This window comes from Pelophylax lessonae (genome assembly GCF_965119305.1).
Source record: "Pelophylax lessonae genome assembly, chromosome: 2".
Classification (NCBI taxonomy): domain Eukaryota; kingdom Metazoa; phylum Chordata; class Amphibia; order Anura; family Ranidae; genus Pelophylax; species Pelophylax lessonae.
The window spans coordinates 194396284-194422364 of NC_138769.1; the positions used below are offsets into that span (position 1 = coordinate 194396284).

At 40.0% G+C, this 26081-nt stretch overlaps 1 protein-coding gene across 2 annotated transcripts in view; it reads left to right on the top strand.

Annotated features, from left to right (window-relative positions):
• The window catches only part of STS (steroid sulfatase), a 396147-nt gene that overhangs the window by 179440 nt on the left and 190626 nt on the right, over nt 1–26081 (top strand). For both annotated transcript variants that reach the window (XM_082247742.1, XM_082247743.1), the window contains one exon: nt 13862–14285. In XM_082247742.1, the coding sequence (XP_082103868.1) occupies nt 13862–14285 (424 nt within the window). The remainder of the gene's footprint in view (nt 1–13861; nt 14286–26081) is intronic.

Here is a 26081-nt window from a genome sequence, read left to right on the forward strand (position 1 = left end):
TGGCTAATCTGCAGGCTCCTGTATATAAAAAAATAAATGTACATTTTTTTTTCTTAAAATATGTGCCTTTGTGGGGTGTGCCCTGGATGCTGATGGAGACTGCTGCTTAAACTCCTCACTCCGACACCCGTCTGCCTTCTAACAGCACCAAGGGCTCTAAATCTCACCTAATCATGGGGAAACCTGAACGCTTCTCCTCTGCCACCCGCTCCCGGTCACCGAGGGACACAGAGGCTCATCAAGGACGGCAAATACCAAGGGTACTCCAACAACATTCAAGAGATGCCACACAGCCCGCACTTCAGGCCTCCAGCGCTCACCACGAGGTAAGCCGACCCTCAGGCGCCCCCTTAACTCACAGAACAACAGACGCTGTCCCTGCTTCTCCCTCACAGACAGATAATATTTGTCTAAATTACCTCAAAGAGGTAGCTGCTGATATCAAAGCGACACTATCTGCTGCCATAGCAGAGTTGAGGAGAGACATGCGGACCATGTCCTCTAGGCTAGAGGAGGTGGAGGAGATAACAGACCATCATGATGCTGACATATTAGAAACTCAGAGGGAACTGTCCGCACATTCTCCACAAATAAGAGACATCAATAGGTACATAGAGGATCTTGAAAACAGGGGCCGAAGACACAATGTCCATATCAGAGGATTACCAGAATCCATTGAACCTACTTATCTCTCACAATCAGCACTCTCCATATTCAATGATCTATTGGGCAGACCTTTTTAGACACCCCCATAGAAATGGAAAGACTGCACAGGGCATTAAGACCCAAAGGAAGAGACACTGACCCACCAAGAGATGTGATAGGATGTCTAGTGAATTTTAAACTTAAGGAGGAGATCCTACATAGAGCAAGAGTCAGAGGAAGAATCCTGTTTCAGGGTACTGAAATAAAACTTTTCCAAGATCTGTCCCAAGTCACTCTTCAGAAACGTAAGGATTTACGCCCCCTGCTGGATTTACTACATGAGAGGGAGATACCCTATAAGTGGAAATTCCCCTTCTGCTCATTTGCAGGCTCCAGGGGTCGCACTGCTTCACTCAGAAATCCTGAAGACACTGAAACTTTCTGTCATGCTCTAGACCTCCCCCTTATTGAGATTCCTGGTTGGTCACACATCAACAGAACTGCCTCTAACCAACATAATGATGATATGGAAGTTCATTATCCTAGAGATGCATCAGCCTTCAGGAGACGCCGTCTCTCACCTCACTTCTCACCCCCTCCAGCAAATAGGCATAGAAAAGCACGCACCGAAACTTTATTTCTCCAAATAGCTCTTCAAATAGGATGATCGTGTTTACAGCCATTACATTGTGGTTTACACAAGTTGCCTAATTAACCTTTTTTTCTAGGTGTCTCTTATTTGTTTTATATATGTTCCTCCCTAGCCTATAGAGCTCACTTTCTCAGGAATGTGACATCTTGATCCCCAAGCTTTCTACCAGTCGGTTTTAAGCATCCGGCTACTGAACACACTGCGGAAATCTTATCTGAAGTCTCAGACTGTTTTATCGAGATCCGCAATTCATCTACTGGATCGTCATATCGTATGTCTGAAACAACTTTAACTTATATGCCTGATTAGTAGAATTATTATGTTTTGTCTATCTCTCCTATCCCCTCCACTTTTTAAGTGTCTTATGTTCTTTTTTCTCCTCTCTCTCTACTTGAGCTTTCTCCAAATTTTACCTTCAGTCTATCTTGCTACTCTTTGCTATACTCTGCTCTAAATTATTCAACGTTAAACAGTCAGACAAGTTATTGTCGCTTACAGCAACTTGCAAAAACAGTGAGACTTTTCCACAATATAATGACATAAATAAGATAAATAAATAGGATACCTATCTCAAAGTTACAGAGAGCGAGACATACCACAAACTGGGAGAGAGAGTCATATTAAGTACTCACATTCCTAACAATAAGATGACATCTCCCACTTTCATCCCTAATATGCCATTATATGGGGAAAGTGGAAATCTATATATTACTTTTGTTATGTATTTAGTATAATACTTACAAGATACCATAGAATTTGAGGGAATACAGTTGCATATCAGAGACAGTCTGCTATATAAACCACCTTAACACTATATTAATGAAGACTATCAGTGTGTTGATTAGATTTAACTAGGACCTTGTTAACACTAGAGAGATTCTCAAAATAAGGTGAGATGGATTCTACCCATTACCATATCACCCCTATTCTTACTAATCCCCTTTTACCTTTTTTTTTTTTTCGATTAAACATTTGTAATATCTTTCCTGATATGTAACCTATGTAAACTGTAGCCCCACATTGTAACAAGAATCAGGCTGGAATACATCCTTGTCCTTTTACACAATTCTCCTCAATCTCTGCTCAAACAGATAGCTATTCCAGCTGCTAGTTTCCCCGTGTTGTTTTCTCTCACAGATATGGCTTCTACTGCTTATAGACCCTCAACCCACACATTGATTACAGCATTTTAGAAGGGCTGATGGGTGTTGGATCTTAGTTACATCTTTACACCTTTTGTTTATTCATTATATCTCAGCTTTCCATTTGGTTCCTACCACTTCTCAACACAGCTCAGGTTCTCCTGGTGCTGACACATACCAACAAAACCTTCTTTCTAAGGCAGAAAAGTGGGTCTTTATCTGCAGTTGGTCTCTTCCCCTGATACTTCCCTAATCTCCCCCCAATTTATATATATATATATATATATATATATATATATATATATATATATATATATATATATATATATATATATATATTTATATATATATTTTTTTACGTCTTTTCAACATCATGAAGAATTCTCATTTAGAGCACACCACTACCCCCTATCAAGATAATCTCCTTAAATGCAAAGGGCTTGAACATCCCAGAAAAAAATATCTCCATTACTATTATATATGCACACCCTCAAAGCAGATATGATATCCTTACAAGAAACACACTTCAAAACAGGACATATACCCAAGATCGCGTCCAGAGAGTACCCTTTAGTTTTCCATGCACTGGCTAAAACCAAAGGAACCTCAATTCCTATCTCAAAACTCATACCCTTTGAAATTTCAGACTCTCTTCTTGACGAAGAAGGCAGATATGCAATGGAGAAGGGCACTCTCTGGAACTCCTATTACCCTAGCCAACATTTATAGCCCTAACTCAGCTCAAGTTAGCTTTTTCAGAAACATTCTATCTACCTTAGCCTCATTTCAAGAAGGCTGCTTAATATGTGGCGGCGACTTTAACGTTCCACTTAACCCTCTACTCTAGAAAATACCTCTACAGGCACCTCCTCTATCACATATAAAGCTTTGAAGCAAATAAGAATGTAATTTCAAGACCTTACATTACATGATGCTTGACATCTTCTACACCCAACCACCAAAGATTACACGTTCTTCTCTTCTCCACACAATCGATATTCAGGAATAGACTATCTACTCATTTCGCAAAATGATTTACCCCTTCTCACTGGCGCCAGCATTGAACCGATGTGCATTTCCGACCATAGTGCTATCACCCTGACTTTATCCATTCCCCATCATGTTCAACGTGATAAAATTTGGAGACTAGACTCCTTGTTAATGCACCCTACTAACTCAGTTTTTATTAAGAAACAAATTACAGACTTTTTTGAACTAAATGACACACCAGATGTGAGTCCTACCTCCCAATGGGAAGCTCACAAATGTGTAATACTTTATTAAAACAAGCAATATATGTGATGCATATATTGAGTTCAGTAGTAATATGAGTGCATATTCGAGCTGAATTAGTTGAAACATAACATGAATATACACGGAAACATATCGTCTATGACATAAACTATAGGACGTGGAAAGGTTAACTGATATGCATAATAATAAATCAAGTTATATGGTTCTATACTCTCAACGTATATTTTTTTTTCTATTCTTTTTTTTTTTTCATCAAGGAAGCGACAATCCTTTCCTTTGAAGAAATTTTCGAGTATTAATTGTGAGGATAAGTAATGAGGCCATCCAAATGGGCAGGATACTCATTCCTGTTTGGAAGTAGGGAAGTGGGGGGGGGGGGGACCTGTGACCAGCACAGATCCTGTAGGGATAGAGGGGAGGGGAGGAGAGAGAAAAAAAATGTATTTATTAGAGTAGGGGGAAAAAAGGGGGGTGAGATCCTCTTTTGCCCTGTCTTACTTTTCCCTCTTAATTAGAGTGAAGTACTAAGAGTAATGATGTATATATATTGAGAAGGATCTTGGGTGCCTGTTCCTCTCAATTACGGTTCATAATATTTAGGTATTCTGCAGAAGAGCGAAAGTTAATCCAGTCATACCAAATATTGATAAATTTATCCGGATTGTCATGTGCTGAAGAAATTAGTTCTTCCATCTCGGCGATCTTGTCTATCTGTTTAAACCAGTCATAGACAGAGGGGACAGTGGGAGTACCCCATAATCTAGGAATGCATAGTTTAGCAGCATTTATCATGATCATTGGTAATGATTTGTGGTATAATGGAGAAGGGTTGTGTTTGTGGTGAAGTAAGAATTGTGCAGGACTTTACTTAAACAAGCTGCTACTAGGAAAAGACTCAACCAACGAAAGTTTACTGTCTTGCTGAACCGAGCTAGAACATTAGAACAGACACATAAACTATCTAAAGCGCAAAAACCCTTAGCTGAACTTGAACAAATCTGGAGAATGCTGAAAGACGAACTAGGTCGCAAAGTAAAGAAACAATTTATATTATCACAAAAACTTTGAGTTCAGCAATAAAAGTGGAAAATTCCTCGCCAGAGCTTTAGCATCCAAAAGAGCTAATAACACGATTCACTCTATAAACTATCTGACGGGACAAAAAATGCATGCTAATAAAGACATTGCTCAAATATTCACACAATATTATTACAGCCTATACAATTTACAACCCGAACAACGACCCCCGACAGAAGTTTCTGCAAAGGAATGGCTTCAAACCACTCCCCCGACAACAAGCCACACTAATTGATGGCCCCTTGACACAGGAGGAATTTTACACAGCCCTCAAACAAATGAAAGCAGAGAAGAGTCCAGGCCCCGATGGCTATTCATTAGCCTATTATAAAACTTTTGTACAACAACTGAGTGAGCCTTTTCTTAAAACTTTCAACAGCTTATCTGCGTGTAAATCACAATACTCAAGATTGTTAGAAGCACACATATCAGTTATTCCCAAACCGGAAAAAGACCCAGCCCAAGCACATAATTACCGTCCTATTTTACTACTAAATGTGGATTTAAAAATTTTTGCAAAAATCCTAGCTTCTCGCCTGATCACCTTTTATTCCTACTGTCATCAATACTGACCAAGTTGGTTTCGTTCCAAGCAGGGAAGCTAGGGACAATACTGTTAAAGCCATAAACATAGATCACTTAATCACTACATCCAAACAGGCCGGATTTCTACTCTCATTAGACACTGAAAAGGCGTTTGACAGACTTTCATGGGATTATCTGGAAGCAGTACTACACTCATTAGATCTGGGTTCCAGACTAATCAACCTAATCCTATCCCTATATGCAAACCCCTCTGCAGAAGTATGGGTCAATGGAACCCTGTCAAACGCCTTCTCTATAGAAAATGGCACACATCAGGGGTGTCCACTCTCCCCACTCCTATTCATTCTTACTTTAGAACCCCTGCTAACAAGTATTAGCCTAAACCCTAACATCAACGGGGTAACGAACGGTGTTAAACAATTTTAAAATTGCTGCTTACTCAGACGATATCTTACTATATCTCACCAACCCTTTAATCTCTCTTCCCAACCTACAAAAAGAATTACAACTATTACAATACATTGCGAGCTTTAAGATCAATAAAACTAAATCCGAAGCACTGAACATTTCCCTGTCAAAGGCGCTGATTGAGCAATGTAAATGACACTTCCCTTTCATATGGAAAAAGGAAGCCATAAAATATCTGGGTATTCAAATCCCAGCTGTCCTCCGGGATCTATATTCGAGAAATCACTTACCAACCTTACAAATTATCACAAAGCACAAAGCACACTTCTCCTGGTTTGGCCGTGCGGCCATAATTAAGATGAACATTTTACCACGTATCCTCTATATTCTTCAAACACTGCCTATACAGGTACCATCAAGATTCTTCCTTTCTCTCAAGAAAGCATTTAGAATTTTTATTTGGCAACACAAATGACCTCGTATCAAGTTCTCCCTTCTATCAAGACCTAAAGGAGGTATGGGCATCCCTGACATTCTATATTATTACCATGCTTCCCATCTCCACCGTATAGTTGAATGGCACACTTAACAACACTCAAAAGATTGGGTAGATTTAGAGGACTCCTTTTATTCTACTCCTATTCAGTGTCTTCCTTGGACACGCACCTTGTACATCACAGTGGAACTCAAACAACATCCGCTGATTGGCCCAACTTTACGCTGCTTTTACAGCGTGAACACTAAACATCAACTGACACCGATCCCAGGCATACTATCCTCGATTCTTCATAACCCTGACTTTGCTTCTGGAATGTCTCAACACTCTCTATATAGTAACGAGATTGGAATAGGCCTACGTATTTTCCATTTGCTCATAATGGACAAATTCCCGAGTTTTGAAGCACTTCAGAAGGATTTAAATAACCCTGAATTGACGTTTTGGGACTACAGGCAACTACATTATTACAGTACACCTCTTCTCAAAAAATCAGACACACTTCTCCCACCAACACCGTTTGAACAACTGTGTCTTAACCAGGGCCCGCAACAACATCTACTGTCAAAAATACACAACTTACTCTGGGCAGCCTGCCCAAACCTTGCTGAGAAAATATGTGATGACTGGGCACATGACTTAAATCTTGAAATCACTGGGATAAAATCTTCCACAGAGCTCACAAAGGCTCAATAAATGTTTCAATTCAGGAAAACAATTATAAGATCCTGACTAGATGGTATCGTACCCCACACCTTCTTAGCAAATTCAACAAGGACGTCTTGGATCAATGCTGGCGCTGTAAACAATCCCTGGCTGACATATTACACATTTGGTGGTCATGCCCCAATATTTCTACCTTTTTGGAACATGACCCTCTCTCACATTACGCAAATAACCTCCTATGCATTACACTTCCTTTCTGCACAATTCTTACTTCACCACCAACACAACCCTTCTCCATTATACCACAAATCATTACCAATGATCATGATAAATGCTGCTAAACTATGCATTCCTAGATTATGGGGTACTCCCACTGTCCCCTCTGTCTATGACTGGTTTAAACAGATAGATAAGATCGCCGAGATGGAAGAACTAATTTCTACAGCACATGACAATCCGGATACATTTATCAATATTTGGTATGACTGGATCAACTTTCGCTCTTCTGTAGAATACCTATATATTATGAACTGTAATTGAGAAGAACAGGCACCCAAGATCCTTCTCGATATATACATCATTACTCTTAGTACTTCACTCTAATTAACCACTTTAGAACCGCTCACAGTAATACTACTGCGGCAGAGTGGTTCGTTATCGTCCAGCGACGTAGTATTAACGTCGTTGGACACTCCCCCTTCTGGGCGGCGCTTGCGCGCCGCCGGAGGCTCGCTCCCGCTGTTTTCATTCACAGCGGGAGTCGGGCCAGGGGAGGAGCAGCGGCGATCGTCGGGGATCGAGTCTGGAGATCCGCCCGCTGTGTGTAAACACAGCGGGCGGATCTCCATAGTGACAGGGAGTGACAGATCGGACTGTTCAGCATAGCTGGACATCCGATCTGTCCATGACTCACTCAGTCACCTCCCCCCCTACACGTCAGTAAGCACCAGGCATACATTAACCCCTCCCTCTCCAATAAAATTAACCCCTTCCCTGCCAGTGTCATTTTTACAGTAACAGTGCATATATATAGCACTGATTACTGCAGTAATGTCACTGGTACCCCCAAAAGTGTCAAAAATGTCAGTCAAGGGTCCAATCTGTCCGCCGCAATGTCGCAGTCCCGCAAAAAAAATCGCAGATCGCCGCCATTACGCGTTAAAAAAAAAACACCAAAAATGACAGAAATCTTTCCCTTTGTTAGTAAACGCAATAACCTTTGCGCAAACCAATCAAAATACGCTTATTGCGATTTTTTTTACCAAACATATGTAGCATAAAACAAATTGGCCAAAAATTTTTAAAAAAATTGGTTTTTACATCTTTTTTGGGGGGAATTTCATATAAAAAAATGTTAAAAATATTGTTATTTTTTCAAAATAAACGCTCTTTTTTTGTTTATAGCGCAAAAAGTAAAAATCGCACAGGTGATCAAATACCACCAAAAGAAAGCTCTGTTTGTGGGAAAAAAAGGACGTAAATTTCGTTTGGGTACGGCGTCGCACGACCGCGCAATTGTCAGTTGAAGTCGCACAGCGCCGAATCGCAAAAAGTGGCCTGGACGGAAGACAGCAAAATCCTCCGGTGGTAAAGTGGTTAAGAGGGAAAAGTAAGACAGGGGAAAAGAGGATCTCACCCCCTTTTTTTCCCCCTACTCTAATAAATACATTTTTTTTCTCTCTCCTCCCCTCCCCTTTATCCCTACGGGATCTGTGCTGGTAACAGTTCCCCCCCCCTACTTCCAAACAGGAATGAGTAATCTGTCCATTTGGATGGCCTCATTACTTATCCTCACAATTAATACTCGACAATTTCTTCAAAGGAAAGGATTGTCACTTCCTTGATGAAAAAAAAATAAAAAATAGAAAAAAAAGTTACTTTAAGAGTATAGAACCATATAACTTGATTTATTATTATGCATATCAGTTAACCTTTCCTCATCCTATGGCTTATGTCATAGATGATATGTTTCCGTGTATATTCATGTTATGTTTCAACTAATTCAGCTTGAATATGCACTCATATTACTACTGAACTCAATATATGCATCACATAATTTTCTCACTTTGAACAACCCATTTAAGAAAGAAAGCTTCATTCTCTGTTCGTTAAAACTTTATTGTAACACTTTACAAGCATGATATGTTGTTTCAATTATCGACTATTATTGTACATGTTTCAATTTAATTCTTCAATAAAAACTTTTGGAAAAAAAAATATGTGCATTTATCATTTTTTTTACAGGTTGAACTTAGCCTTAGTATTAGAGCAACTCCGCAGCTTTCTGCTTATAGGGATTAATGCACCCTACAAACAGGGGTCCTGCTGTGTGACTGTGCATTTATCTTCTCTGATAAACTGCAAGAGTACTAGTGGTACAGGACTTTAATAGGACAGAGAGGGCAATCTGTCACAAAGACTGTGACCGCAAAACGGTATGTTGGTTACCAGGCGCTTGGATTTGGCATATTGCAGATTGGATGGACAGATCATTGGGTGGGGCTGGGGAGTACCCAGCTGTCATGGTCCATGTTGCTACCAACGACAAAGAAAGAGTAAGGTGGAACGTCCTAAAAAATTACTTCAGGGACTCAGGGAGTACATTGTAGAAAAGGACCTCCAAGGTGGTTTTCTCAGAAATTGGCCTCGAGCCAGACCAGAGAGGCAGCAGAAGCTTAGAGAACTTAACAAGTGGCAGATAAACTGATGCAATGCTGACTTTTCAGTTGGTTACCGTCTCATTAGTAGGGAAAGGCTACACCTTAATGGAGAGATTGCAGTTCTGTTGGGGAAAAAAGTTGGCCAAGAAGGATGGGCTTTTAAATTAGGTTCTGGGGGGGGGAGGGTTCAGAGGAAGTGCCAGCCAGCAGTGAGCAAAAGACAGAGGGTACTAGTGAAGGCACTAGTGATAATATGTCCATAACATCTAATCCCAGGGTAAATGAGTTGACAAATTAAAAACGAAGCCTAAAAAAACATAAGGGGAAAATAATCTGCACCTGTACAATACTGAGAGGCGTATACACAAATGCCAGGAGCCTAGCTAACAAAATGCAAGAACTTGAGCTGCTGTTACACGAGGAGGATTTAGACTTTGTGGAAATAACAGAAACATGGTTTGACCGCTCACACAACTGGCTGGAAAATACCCTGCGGTATTTCTTGTTTTGGAGGGACAGGGAGGGTAGAAAAGGGAAAGGGGTGTGTCTGTATATCAAAAATGATTTATGGGTGGAAGAGAGGAGTGACATTGTAAATGGAGCAAGGGGGAGGTAGAATCCATGTTGGGGAAACTTCAAAGGGAAGAAGCAAGTAGGAAATTAATGGGGATATGTTACAAGGCCCCCCAACCTGAAGGAGGAGCTGAAACTCCTATCACAGTTAGAAATGGTAGCTTGGCAGGGGAATGTCATCATATTGGGGGACTTCAACTATCCCGATATTGAATGGGCAGAGAAGACAGCTTACTCATTAAATGCCCGTCATTTTTTAAATGTCTTACTAGACAACTTTATGTCCCAATGTGGGTTTCCCGATTCGGACTGGAAAGAATGCATTACTAGATCTATTAATTACGAATGATTCAAATCTGATCACAGATGTTGAAATACAGGACAACTTGGGATCTAGCAATCACAGGATGATCAGATTTAGTGTAAATCGTAGGAAAAGGAGGCACAAGGGTAGTACAAAAACACTACATTTCAAACGAGCCAACTTTTCTGAACTACTCTCAATACTACAAGACATCTATTGGTTGAACTAGATGGGCGTGTATCTTTTTTCAGCCAGACTAACTATGTAACATCAATTGGGACCAAATCCTAGAAACATTAAACAAGAAACATAGGAATTCTTTAGGAACATATTAAACATATTAAACAAAGGTATCACACAGTGCATTCCAACGGGAAATAAATATAGAAGAACGAAAGTTACACCTGGGTGGCTAAACTGTAACATAAAAAGTCTTATTAAAGAGAAAAAAAATAGGAAATGCAAGAATGCAATCACGGCTAAAAAAGACTATGAGAGACCTATAGCAGAGGAGAGTAAAAAAAAAAAAACAGTAAAAAGCGAGGTCAAAGCGCATTGGCCACATAAAAGATGATGAAGGGAGGATGGTTACAGATGATACAGAGAAGGCAACTTTATGAAATGCTCTCTTCTCCACACTTCACAGTATGTACCCTTGTGGCTGGTGTCCAGAAAACAGTAGAAAATCTTAACACAAATAAATCACCAGGATCGGGTGACCTACACCTCAAAGAACTCAGATTATAGCCAGACCATTATTCCTAATCTTTAAGGACAGCATTGTGACAGGTATGGTACCAGCTGATTGAGGAAAAGCCTGTGTGGTACCAATATTCAAAAAAGGGCAGAGACATATACATGGAAACTACAGGTCAGTCAGCCTAACATCAATAGTATATAAACTTTTGGAGGGCATGATAAGGGACTATATCCAAGACTTCGCTAATGAAAACCATATCATCATCAGTAATCAGCACAGGTTTACAAAGGGGTGTTCCGGTCAGACCAATCTGTTAACATTCTACTGAAAGAAGTGAGCTGCCATCTAGATAGGGGCAGGTCTGTGGATATGGTGTATTGGAATTTTTCAAAAGCATTCAATACAGTCCCTCATAGAGGCTTAATTTGCAAATTGAGGTCTGCAGGCATGAACCATAGAGCTTTTTCATGGATAGAAATCTGGTTACAGGGACGTGCCCAAAGGGTGGTGATTAATAATGTGTACTCAGACTGGTCTGGAGGGGTAAGTGGGGTACCCAAAGGCTCTGTCTTGGGACCAATTCTGTTTAATTTGATTTATTCATAAATTATATAGAGGTTGGTATAAATAGCTTGATTTCAGTTTTTGTGGATGACACAAAACCAAGCAGGGCAAAAACTTCTCATCAGGATATAGAAATACCGGAAGACCTGAATAAAAATAATGGGGTGGGCAGCTACATGGAAAAGGAGGTTTAAAGCTGAAAAATGTAAAGTGATGCACTTGAGGGCTAAAAATATAAATGCAAATTACTTACTATGTGGAGAAACTCTGGGGGAATCAAGGAGGGAGAAAAATCTGGGGGTCCTGATAGGAGACAGACTGAGCAATAGGAGGCAATGTCAAGCTCCGGCAAGCAAAGCTAGCAGACTATTAGCTTTCATGAGAAAGGAAATTTACTCCAGAGATAAAACAATAATCTTGCCACTTTATAAAATTAAATCCTGATGTACTGACAGTCTATCTCAGTCTATCTCATTTCTTGTGGCTCTGAAATGCCAAGGACAGTACAAATACCCTCAAAAGAATCCCTTGCTGCAAAGTAGACGCCCCAAGTTATTTATTAAGAGGCATGGTGAGTTTTTTTAAAGTTGTAATTTTATGTCACAATTTTTTGGAAAATAAAGAAATAAAATAACATTAGTTTTTTTTTTTTTTTGCCACAGCTAATTTTTTTACATACTGTCACCAGAGCAGTACAGCATCACCATATGACTGGTGAGTCAGTGATTAGGGACACTGACCAATAACAGTATGTAGAAAAATACATATATTATTATATCATTTTCACTTTTTTCTATTTTGAACAATTTTTCTTTTACATGCATTTACAGTACTGATACTGTACTGCTCTGGGAAGGTTATCAGGATTTTTTATATTATGCTATGATTGCTTATTACAGTGATGATCACTATATAAGCAATAATTTTTTACCTTGTGAATGGCATCCATTCATGTGCCATTGTGTACTATTTTGATAGCTGTGATTGACCACAGCTATCACATGGTACAGGTCCACTGTGGTTGACATTGTACCATGTGATCACTGTGAACAATCATATAGACCATCACATTAGTACACAATAGCTATGAATGAAAAATGAATACTATTGTTTACAACTGACATGTGATCACTGTGAATGGTCACAGTGATCACATGGTACCAGAGCCAGCCCGGTACAACGGCCTGTTTCCACCGTAAAAAGCAGATTACAGATGGTCCCACTGCACGACCCCAAGGAGATATCATATGATGTCCATCCAGGATAGTAGTGCTCTTGCCATGCCATTTTCTTATAACAGGCCTGGCAGGAGGTGGTTATAAAATGTAAGTCTCACCATGTAAATCCATTGTTGATTACATTGTCCTGCAAAGCTTTCTTAATGACCAATGACTGTAAGCTGTCATACACAGTAGTAGTAGAAATGGCACTACTATGCAAGATGTTCAGCTCCTGCTGAATGAGCAAAAGGTCTAGCAGATAGTCGTCTGAACAGTTTGGTCTGAACCTGTGTTTTGACTGAACCTTCAGCTGTTCCCTAATAATAGTGAAGACTGGTCCAAAAAACACACAAGGTGATCTCAACATTATTGAAAAGATAAAGAGCATGTGAATTCTAACAATGAATGTACGTTTTTGCTCTCATTTTAGTCTAAGTATTGATACACTTTTCCATTGCTTTCGTAAAAAAAAATAAAAAAAAAATAGTTATCATGCAGGAGATAGTTTCAAAATAAAGTTTTCTTTGATATAGATTGATGTGAACAATCGCCTCCGTTTTCAGTTTCATCAGTGTAATGACCCAAACAACCAGGGCATGGTGACTCCTTAATAGTTGTGCTCATAATGTGATAGACATTTTGATTTTTTAATGATAAGAAGTTATTCTCATTCATAACAGCTCATGTCTGTCTGCTGAGAATGCTTTTCGGTCATGTTGATAAACTAGTGTGTTTGATGCTTCCCATTTTATCCATTGTTAATAATGGTGTTTGTAAATATAATGAAGTGACTGTTATTCTGTAAGACAAGGATAAAAATAGTCTTGTCTACACCCAGCCTTACTGATGGTTAGAGCTTCTACAAAAAGTAAATCCTAAATAAAGAAATATTGTATTTGTACATAGTAAGTAGGCATGGTGATAAAATATCTATATTTCTATGTTTAATTGTAGGAAAATGGCATCTTGGACTGAATAAGGAGAGAAACAATGATTTTCATTACCACCCACTAAATCATGGATTTGATTATTTTTATGGAACGACAACAACACATTTGCGAGACTGCATACCAGGGAATGGAAGTGTTTTTGTCACTGGACTAGTTGAAATCATAAAAAAATTGTTTGCGATTGTTTGCCTTACCTTGGTAACCCTAATTTTTCTGCACTGCACTGGACATGTTAAAACACCCTGGAGACTCTTCTTCTACTTTATTTTGTGCATCATTCTCTTCATGGTTCCCTTGATTTCCTACTTTTGGAACTTCCGTTACTTCAATTGTTTTTTGATGAAAAACTACCAGATTATCCAGCAACCATTATTATATGAAAACCTTACACAAAAGTTGACGAAAGAGGCTACAAATTTTATATCCAGGTATGATTAATATTTTTTTATACAAATAGTCACAAAAATAGCACTGGACATTTTTGTTATTTGTTACATGTGGATGTACGTGTTGTGATCTAGTACAAAAATTATTGCCAAAGGCAGAAATGGAATTATAGCAAAATGACCAAATTGAATTCCCTATATATTTCCTGACATCATTGCATGTGCCTAAAGCTGAGCCAGATAGAAAAAAAAAAAAACATGATGGAGGACAGAGTTGTAAATACTAGTAAGAAGATACATACCTACTAAAATTATCTTATTGTAAGGCTCTAACGAGCAGGGCCCTCTGATTCCTCCTTTATTGTATTGTATTATAACTCTACTGTCTGCCCTAACGTTGTAAAGTGCTGTTGGCGCTATATAAATCCTGTATAATAATAACAATAATTAATAATAATATTAATAATTAGGGAAATATATAAATAACCAGAGTTGGATTATAATTATTATTCTTTCTACTTTGGGGTTTGCCACAGAGATTGTTTATATAAGGGAAATAAAAAGTGAATGGTTAGATCAAAGTAAAACATGAATAGAGGGGATTCTCCAAATGGTTTCACCTACGTATTGTGATTGCAACTCTAAAATGTGAGATTTCCCCTCTCTGAGGACAGACATCTTTGAAAGTTCTTATGTACCTCTGGGGAAGGAATTGAGGGGAAGTCTCATCAATTATTCATAGACAGCAATGATAACCTATCAGAGGTGGTGACCCTTCCCTGCTCTATGCATAGCTAGAAAAAAAATGTTTGGCAGGAGTTCCACCTTAAAGTGGCATTTCTCTTTATAGGGTAAGTGTATTTTTATTAAAAGTAGCTTCCATAGCCCTCTTGACCTAAACTAACACCCCCCCCCCTCTCTTATCCTTACCTATTTGAGTAGTACAGCCACAGATTTCTTCATATCCGAAATCTTTTTCACTACAGACCATGTATGGGCAGTAAGCCCCCCATAGCAAACCCTACACAAGGAGTGGTGGGAAGCTGAGGAATTTAGATCAAGAAAACCAGGCAAGGTAGCCTGCACATGTGCCACCATAGGAAGCTGCTTCCTATTGTGAAACACAGAAAAGAAGAGGAGCCAAGAGCATTGGAGCGGGACCTAAGAAGAGGAGGATTGGGGCTGCTCTGTGCAAAACCATTGCACAGAATAGGTAAGTATTACATGTTTGTTATTTTATGCATTTACTTATTTTTTAACTTTGCAATCACTTTAAGCACATTTATATTTTAAAAGCATAATAGGTCCATGCTTTGTTTGTATAGTCTGTTGAAATAAATTTACACATAGGGGCGTGGCGACCGAGCTCCAAGATGGCAGCATGAGATAGGAGCTCATTCAGCCGAGCCTACTAGCCACATCCACTGCCCCGAGCAGGGACCCTCCGGAATGGCGAGGCAATGAAAAAAACAGCCACAGCTCTGCAAGCTGCTGAGATTCTTCACCTTGGTCACTTGCAGATCTACAACAAAATGGCGCCGATGCCCGGACACAACGGCAGGATGACAAGTCCGCGACTGCACACAGCAGGCAGGGGGCATCACAAAAGGCATCCCACAAGGCCACTACACAGAGAGGGTCCTCCTCGGGCACATCCAGCCCCTCCACAAGAAGCCCTGTCAAATCTAGGCCTCGCATGGACTCCCCAGCCAGACAGCACAGTGATCTCAGGGTGGAGGTAAGCGGACCCCATAGTAACATTGCTGCTGCTCCAGCCCTCACAAATGGTTCCATTGCAGCATTCCCAACAATAGATCAACCAATATCTGATACCACACTAAAAGAAATGAACAAAAAATGAGTGAATATACTTCTTCATTCAACACCCTAGTACAGGGTTTCTCAACCAGTGTGCCGCGGCACACTAGTGTGCCGTGAAGGGTTCCCAAGTGTGCCGCGGCAAAATGACCCCCAACCTATGCATTAACTAATCTGCTCTTTATTGATTGCTGGCTGGTCAGTTGATACAGCGGTGCCGGTCCGCTGTCTAATACTCGCTTCCGCTGCCACAGGCACTCTGGAAGCTGTGTGGTCCTCCCGACACGTGTCCTGCCAACCGATGATGTCATCGGTTGCTATGGGAGGGGCGGGCACACAAGCAAGGGCTTGCTGGACAAACGAGGCAGGAGACGCTAGCTGGCGGGAGAGAGATACCAGGAAGGAGGATCTTCTGTGCCTGCATGTCAGCTCTGTGAGGTACACAGGATTATGTGGCATAACTTCTTTTAATATTTTACCTACTTAATAAACATTAATATAAATGTAATTTAAATATATGTGGGTTTATAAAAAAAAAAGATTAAGAAGTTTATTTTAACTACTGTATTACTATATTATACTGATCATGATAACAGTACTTTTTTTTTTTTTTTTATATTATATTCTGCTTACAGAATTTTCTTTTCTTTTTGTATTCTACTTGCATGTCTGCTGCAGTTTTGTCTGTGTGCATATATACATGTCTGTATGTGTGTGTGTGTGGTGTATGTATGTTACCTTTAATACTGACCCCCCTACCCTCCCCCCCTCCCTTTATCCTGTACCATCAGAAATGCTTTTTTAGGAATTCCTGTACCATCAGAAATGCTTTTTTTAGGGCTTATTTGTGATAGCAGCAAGGACTGCTGCTCCTCTAAAAAGCAATAAATTCTCAGGTCGCTTTTCTGAGGCATTTGACAGGCGGTAAAGAGGCATTATGTTTCCTCCTCACCACCTGTTTTAAGCCTGTAAATGCAGCATCGCTACACGCAACCGTACAATGCACACTGTTGCAGGGTAGTTGCAGTGCAGCCCCATTCACCCTGGGTATACCTCCAGCTCCAACCACAGCATGTGTAAACCCCCAGCTGCTGCCTCTGCAGCTAAAGGGGGAGAAGTTGGGGGTGGTAAAAACAGCTCAACCATGTGGTTTTACCACCCCTCCAACCTGACATGTGAACAAGCCCTTGGTTCACATCTGCATGGCTGCGTGCTGCGTGTAGGGCAGCCCATTCATTTCAATGGGCTTCCCTACCTGCAGAAATGCAGAGAAAGAAGTCCCTGACCTTTTTTTTTTTTCAAATTACCAAAAGCACCCCATGTTTGTTAATGTGTGGGGTACCATCAGGAATTATTGGCACCTCTAAAGAGAAGAGCATTTTTGTGTGTGTCAGGAATGAGCGCAATTGTGCGCGCATTCCCCGACCTACAGGAATGAGAACTGAACCTTGGACAGGGGTGCCCCTAGGACTGAAAATACTGTTAAAGGGCGCCCCGACTGGAAAAAGGTTGAGAAACACTGTCCTAGTAGATGCCCACACTGCTCAGAGTGAGGATGTGGCCTGGTTAAAGGAATAAATAGCAGACTTTGAGGACAGGTCGAGAAGAAATAACCTCAAAATTCAGGGTGTTCCTGAATCTGTTCCAGCCACACAGCTATAACAATACGCTCAACATCTTTTTCTCAACATTGGTACTGTCCCTAACTGCTCAAGATTTCATAATTGATAGGATTTGCAGGGTGCCCAAAGCCTCATTCCTTTCAACAGATACCTAGGGATGTCTTATTAAGGATTCATTTCTACCATGTGAAAGAACAAATCCTAAATGCATCTAGAAGGCCTGGTAACATGCCATCTCAATATTCGTCCCCACAACTGCTCCCAGACCTGTCCAGACACGCTACAATGCTGCCACAAAGTTCTACACAAGTGGAAATACAATGAGGATACATCCTCAATCAACACACTAGAAGAAGGCATGACAGCTTTGCGCCAGTGGGGAATTATCACTGATCAAGCGCCAACCACCACGCACACCTTGAAAATACAGACAATCCAAGATACTTGGCAGGTGGTATCACACAAGCTCTCCAATAATAAACACACCAATGGAGGCTCATAAGCAAGACGTCCTAATCCATTCAACTCTCTCTCTCCGGTCCCGGAATACCACTATGTTTCTTGCAGTTTCCCCCAACTCCCTCAAGCAGAATACACTGCTCATGGATGCGTTAAAAGATTCCCTTTTTATGGTTCTATTCATGTTCTTAACAATAAATATTTTCTTATGTTGTTCTCATTATCCCTTGTTTGGTACACTCAGAGGTGCTTTATACAGTATGCATACTTCTACTGGCATCTGCATGACCAATGTGTTTCACCTACATCAAGCGGAAGCATCCAATCTAAGAACTTTAAAGCTTGCTGATATCAAGATGCCTATGACCACACCTAGAGAATCCGCCTTGGTCTGGAGGAAACCTCGCCGACACAGTGAGTACTTCCAGCATGAAACCACACGCCAAAACCCAATCTACAAATGACCATCAAATGCTTATCTTTAAATGCAAGGGGACTTAACCACCCCACAAAGAGACATTCTCTGTGGAAAGAGGCCATCAAATACAAAGTGGACATTCTATGTGTGCAGGAAACCCACTTCCAAACTGCCAAAGTCCCTAACTGCTCACACAGAGACTGCCCACACATTTTCCTAGCTAGAACACTGGAGCATAAGAAAGGAGGAGTACTACTGGCAGTGAGAAACTCACTTTGTTTCCAACCTAAAGAAACCTTTTTGGATGAGGGAAGCAGATACATCATAGTCACCTGCACCATAAACTCAATGCCTTACACTCTAGTGGCAGCCTAGTCACCTATCTTCCATCAAATTTGTTTCTTAAGAAAATCGCCCAAACATATATCCTCCGTAAAACATGGGAACCTTCTCATATGCGTAGACTTCAACTTAATCGTGACCCAAAGTTGAACACCACAACCAGTAAACCATCTTACTCCGCGACACTTTGACAACTTCTACACTCAGAGGAACTGTTCGATGCCTGGAGTTGCCACCACACTAACGAGAGGGACTACACCTAGTTCTCTCACAGGCTATGTTCGTATTCCCCTATTAATATGTTTTCGAAGGACATATGGCTGCTCCAAAAAGTGTCCTCCTCACATTCATGAAATTAGGTGGTCTGGCCACACTGTGATTTCCCTATCAATTGCAGAAAAGGATGTCCCTCCTTCCTCCCTTATCTGGCGCTGTAATGTTATACTCCTACAAGAACCTAACTATGCTTCAGTGGTTTCTCAGCTTGTCAGGGACTTTTTTTCACAATAACAAAGACTCAGTAGAAGACCCCTACACATTATGGAATGTACACAAAGAATTCATGAAAGGCATAACGTTACAATGCAAAACTCAACTCCCTGTTATCTGAAATTCACACTTTAGAATCTCGTAATAAAACCTTGCCCAACATATCATTCACAAATACCCTCTCCACCCAGAGTCTGAGAGACCTAATTTCTCTCTCAACAGTATGATAGGCATCTCAGGCTCCTACAAGTGAAATCTTATGCCAATGCAAATAAAGCTGGTAAATATTTAGCAAATAGAATTAAGGCAGCACGCACAAAATCTAGAATAGCTCATCTTATCCATCCATCTCAACACCACAAAATCATTAACCCACAAGAAATTGCAGACCAATTTGCCTATTACTTTGGAGAGCTCTATAACATGCAGAATGACCCCTCAATATCCCAACTGACTAATGAGAACATACAACAATTCCCACAAAGATTAATTCTTCCTACTCTTTCAGAAACACACATCCAGGAACTGAATGCCCCATTCTCAACCTCCGAGATAGAATCAGGAAATTCATACACTACCAAACGGCAAGTCTCCTGGTCCTGATTCTTTTTCCAACGAGTATCCTAAAATATTCAGCAAAGTATTATCCCCTTACATGCAAACATTATTACCAAAGCTGCAACATCCGTTTCTTTTCCCCCTGAGATGTTGAGAGCCTACATAGTTACTTTGCCCAAACCAGGGAAAGATCCTAACACACCGGCCAACTTTAGGCTGATTTCACTTCTTAACTCTGATGTCAAAGTCTACGCTAAGTTATTAGCTAAGCGCCTAGCGAGCATTATCCCCTCTCTGATACAACGTGACCAGATGGGATTTGTGAAGGGGAGACAGACCTCAGATGCTACTAGAATGATTGTAAATATTATTCACTATGCTTACTATGCAAAAAAAAAAAAAACTCCTTTTCTGCTACTATCCATAGATGCAGAAAAGGTGTTTGACAGAGTACACTGGGGGTATATGAAGATGGCACTTTCTAAGTTTGGATTTCAAGGTCATATACTTAATGCAATTTTGGCTCTATATTCCTGTCCCACCGCACAGGTCTATACTCCTGGCCTTCTATCGAAAATGCTCAACATTTCCAATGGGAGTCGACAGGATTGCCCCCTCTCCCCGTCCATTTTCAACCTAATGATAGAGCCGCTAGCTGAGGTAATTTTCATCCTCTGATTAAAGTATTTTATTTTTACTCCAAGTTGCACGTAATTAACCTATTTGCGGACAATGTTATTCTTCTCTTGACAGATCTGCTCACTACCTTCCCGCATGCCCACAAGATCCTTATAGACTTTGACAATATTTCTTACTATAAGGTCAATTATTTGAAATTCCTTATTCTAGACTTGGGAGTATATAAAGACCACCAAGCAAAGGCTTCAACAAACACCCGGCTACATGTGAAGTAAACATGACATCACGTACCTAGGTAGAAAACTAACACCCACAACCTCCTCCTTAGCTAGTACCAATTTTAAACCATTAATCACTAAGATAGGAACCCAACTCACAGAGATCTTAAAAAGAGAAATATCCTGGCTAGGCAGAATAGTAGCATTTAAGATGATAATCCTGCCCCAAATATTCACACCTTGCCTCCCACAAACATGTTGGAGGTGTTGGAGTAGTAGTTATAGGTGATTACATGTGGGCAGTTAGACTGAATCAAATTAGGTGGTGGTTAAGAGATGGAGATGGATCACTGTGGATAGAGGTAGAGAAATCCCTAGCCCCCACAAAAGGTCTAAAAACCTACCTTATAAGTGATCTCTGGAAACCAGGGGATCTCCGAGGTAGTTCCCCCTCTATACAAGCCTGAAGGTTCTTACACACACATTGTACATCCAATTCCTCAAAAGTGGAAAACCAGTTTCCACCAGGTCTGCTAGAAGCCAAAATCCCTATGCTATCCACTGAACCATACCCAACCTATGGTATCAATACCCTAGAAAACTTCTTAGTAAATTCTAGGCCAAAAAGTGTAGAGCAACTCATCACTGAGTACAACCTACCTAGAAATATGCATTTCCCAAGCGCTCGCATACTGCATTTTCTGGGCACATACCCTATTCCAGACCTACACCTACCCCCAAAAATATGGCAATTCTATACATACCTGGAACCCAATACCAAGGGTGTCTCACTCCTCTACAACCTTATGCAAGAGAAACAGTCTTTTCACAAATCTACATACCTCGAAAAGTGGGAATCGGACCTAAATTCCACCTTCACTACAAACCAATGGAAGATAGTCATCCAGGGAATTTCTAACGCTTCCCATTGAATTACCCACTGGGAAACGATGATCAAAATATACAATAGATGGCAGTACACCCCCCATAGATTGGCTAAAATGTTCCCAAATACCTCTTCTCTTTGCTTGCGCAGCTGTGGCCAGACGGGCCATCTCCTACATATCTTTTCTGGGATGCCAGATGTTCCAATTCATATCTACCCTTAGTAGATACAGTATATAATACGGCATAGACCAATGCTTGCAATACTCCACATTATTATTGAAAAAATTCCCCACAAACTTTAAACATGTTATATCCCAGGTGTTACTGACCGCTCACACTTTAATTCTTTGAAATTGAAAGAGTGATAAACCTGCGAACATATCAGAGGTAAAGGTATTGGTTCAAAGAAACTACACCTTTGAAAGCTTGCTGGCTATTAACTCTTTATCCTGTCTATCCTTTGATAAATCTTGGAAAATTTGGATGGAAAAATGTGCAAATACACAATAGTCTACTAACCCCAACCTGTTTAAAATATCCATATATTACCTATATGCAACGACATATATGTTAGTGATGATATGCATGTAGTCACAACTGTGTGTTTATCTCCTTTTCCTGTATGTTTATCTTTGAAAACAATAAAAATAATTGAGATAAAAAAAAAAAATAAAGTTACACGTGGGCTTTAATGAATATAAATATGCACATTGTAAATTAAAATAACATGCAGCAACTAACTATCATCCAATGGGATTAGAAGTCATATTTGGTCGATATTTGAATATATTATAAAATGGAACAAGGGTAATAAATCTACCATATCTTGTCATTTGTATGCAAATATCATTAGCTTGGACCTAAAAATGTTGCAGAGATTTGAACTATTTATTCAAGCTTTTATAAATAGGTCACCTCTTAGATTTATCAATTCAATTTGCTTTCAAGAGCAGACAGTTTATTTTTTCATTATCATTTACGTTATCAAACAAATAAGCAAAGCAATGTACAGAGACATCAGTCTGTACAACCCTGATGAAGATTCACACAGCTCAATGACCACTGGAATTAAATGAGCAATTTTCTCTGCCCGTTAATTGTAAATAGATTACGTTTTTTTTTGTTTTTCTGCTGTCGCACAGAGAAGAAAAAGAAATCAATACACATTCCTTAAGCTGCTCAAACTTGGAATACATATTTAGAGAAAAAGTGAAAATATTTTGCACTGCAGGTGAAGACAATTATTAGATTGCAGAAAAATGACTTGATTGACAGAGGTTGGACTGGTGTAATTACCTTACCATGTTCCATCCATTAATTTACTCACTAGGAGTTTTACAATAGTATAAAATGTGAATGGATAGTAATTAATGTACTTTAAAATTTAATACCTTCATTGCTTAAGTCTTCCCAATAAATGGCCTAATTTGCAGGCACTTCAACTTTCATAAAGGTCAGGAAATGCCATGCTTAACCTTTAGAATTAGCAAAGCATGTAGTTTGCACTTGTTCAGCTGAAAGAGGTGTTTTACTCAAAGTCAAAGGGCTTTATTTTCCAGTTATGAGAGGCTATTAAAGCTCATGGACTTTGGATGGACTCACTAATCATATTTTTAATACTGAAGCATTTAAATGAAATGTTTTAATATAAAACATAAAATCACAAGCAATTTTCAAACATGTGATGAGTGTTATGATATATACTTCAAACAAAGCAGAACCTATGTTGGCCATAAAAAATAATAAATTTTGATTTAAAGACAACTCCAGGCAAAAAGCTAAATACACAGATAATATAACCATGTTAGAGTTGTTTTCTTGGCAAGGGATTTTTTATTTCTGTTTATCCAGTCCTGTGATTTACTCTACTCTGCCACACAGCACAGTCCTGCCTGGAAAGGAAACCAGATTTTTCTTTGCTGCATTTTTACTTTAATTTGTAGTTCTTATTCCCACACCCATCCTATGCCTGGATAGTGTAAAGGGATGCAGCATCCTAATAAGCTCATCTCTCTTTCACTCTACTCTTGCCTCCTATCAGTCTATTATTTTCCATTGCAGCAAAACTGATTGGTTCTTCATGTGATTGTAAGAGGCTGACATCAAGACAAACTCATATATATATATATATATATATATATATATATATATATATATATATATATATATATATATATATATATGTATATATATATGTATCAGGGGGGCTGTGTGAGGAGCTGTTTGCTAGGAGTGGAAGAGACACCAGCACGCTGAGAGGGAAGCGCCATTGGTGTTTGTGACCTGTATTGGGTGAGCCAAGCCTAATGAGATACTGTAGCTCTGGCTAGAGCTTTGTAATAAGTTGCCTATAAACCTGTTTGCTCCAAAGAGTGTAGAATATTATTTCAAGACAAGCCTGTCTTTTCTGTTTGTTTTTCTGTTTTGCTAAATAAAAGCATATTTAATTTCACTGGACTGTCTCCGAGCCGACTGTTCACCCCTCTGATCCCGTACAATATATATATATATATATATATATATATATATATATATATATATACAGTATCTCACAAAAGTGAGTACACCCATCACATTTTTGTAAATATTTTATTCTATCTTTTCATGTGACAACACTGAAGAAATGACACTTTGCTGCAATGTAAAGTAGTGAGTGTACAGCTTGTATGACAGTGTAAATTTGCTGTCCCCTCAAAATAACTCAACACACAGCCATTAATGTCTAAACCGCTGGCAAAAAAAAGTGAGTACACCCTTAAGTGACAATGTCCAAATTGGGCCCAATTAGCCATTTTCCCTCACGATGTCGTGAAGCAGGTGTGTTACATTTTGGGTTTTTGCTCTAACTCTCATACTAGTCACTCGAAGTTCAACATGGGACCTCATGGCAACTCTCTGAGGATCTGAAAAAATAATTGTTGCTCTACATAAATATGGCTTAGGCTATAAGAAGATTGCTAAGACCCTGAAACTGAGCTGCAGCATGGTGGCCAAGACCTCACAGTGGTTTAAGAGGACAGGTTCCACTCAGAACAGGCCTCGCCATGGTCGACCAAAGATGTTTAGTGCATGCGCTCAGCGTCATATCCATAGGTTGTCTTTGGGAAATAGATGTATAAATGCTGCCAGCATTGCTGCAGAGGTTAAAGGGGTGGGGGACAGCCTGTCAGTGCTCAGACCATACGCCGCACACTGCATCAAAATGGTCTGCATGGCTGTCATCCCAGAAGGAAGTCTCTTCTAAAGATGATGCACTAGAAAGCCCACAAACAGTTTGCTAAAGACAAGCAGACTAAGGACATGGATTACTGTAACCATGTCCTGTGTTCTGATGAGACCAAGATAAACTTATTTGGTTCAGATGGTGTCAAGCATGTGTGGCGGCAACCAGATGAGGAGTACAAGAACAAGTGTGTCTTGCCTACAGTCAAGCATGGTGGTGGGAGTGTCATGGTCTGGGGCTGCATGAGTGCTGCCAGGCCAGCACTGGGGGGCTGCAGTTCATTAAGGGAACCATGAATGCCAACATGTACTGTGACATACTGAAACAGAGTATGATCCCCTCCCTTTGGAGACTGGGCCACAGGGCAATATTCCAACATGATAATGACCCCAAACACATCTCCAAGATGACCACTGCCCTGCCTTGTTAAAGAAGCTGAGGGTAAAGGTAATGGGCTGGCCAAGCATGTCTCTAGACCTATACACTATTGAGCATCTGTGGGGCATCCGCAAACAGAAGGTGGAGGAGACCTTAGTCTCTAACATCCACCAGCTGCGTGATGTCATCATGGAGGAGTGGAGGAAGACTCCAGTGGCAACCTGTGAAGCTCTGGGGAACTCTATGCCCAAGAGGGTTAAGGCAGTGCTGGAAAATAATGGTGGCCACACAAAATATTGACACTTTGGGCCCAATTTGGACATTTTAACTTAGGGGTGTACTCACTTTTGTTGACAGCGGTTTAGACATTAATGGCTGAGTGTTGAATTATTTTGAGGGGACAGCAATCTTACACTGTTATACACGCTGTACACTCACGACTTTACATTGTAGCAAAGTGTCATTTCTTCAGTGTTGTCACATGAAAAGATATACTAAAATATTTACAAAAATGTGAGGGGTGTACTCACTTTTGTGAGATACTGTATGTATATGTATATATGGGAGATTAGCTCACAGGGATCACCTTTTCCAGGAAAATAAGGTCAGCATGCAGGAAATTTCTTTTAAAGTTTGGTGGGTTGCCAGCTTTATTTAGCAGAGGTTTGCACATATGAAAAAAAATCAACAAAACAGCAAAATAAATCCTTGCCGTCCGGCGCTAAACTACACAGCAGTTTTCCTCACTCTACGGTGTGGGGCGGGTCCCCATCACCCACAAAACAG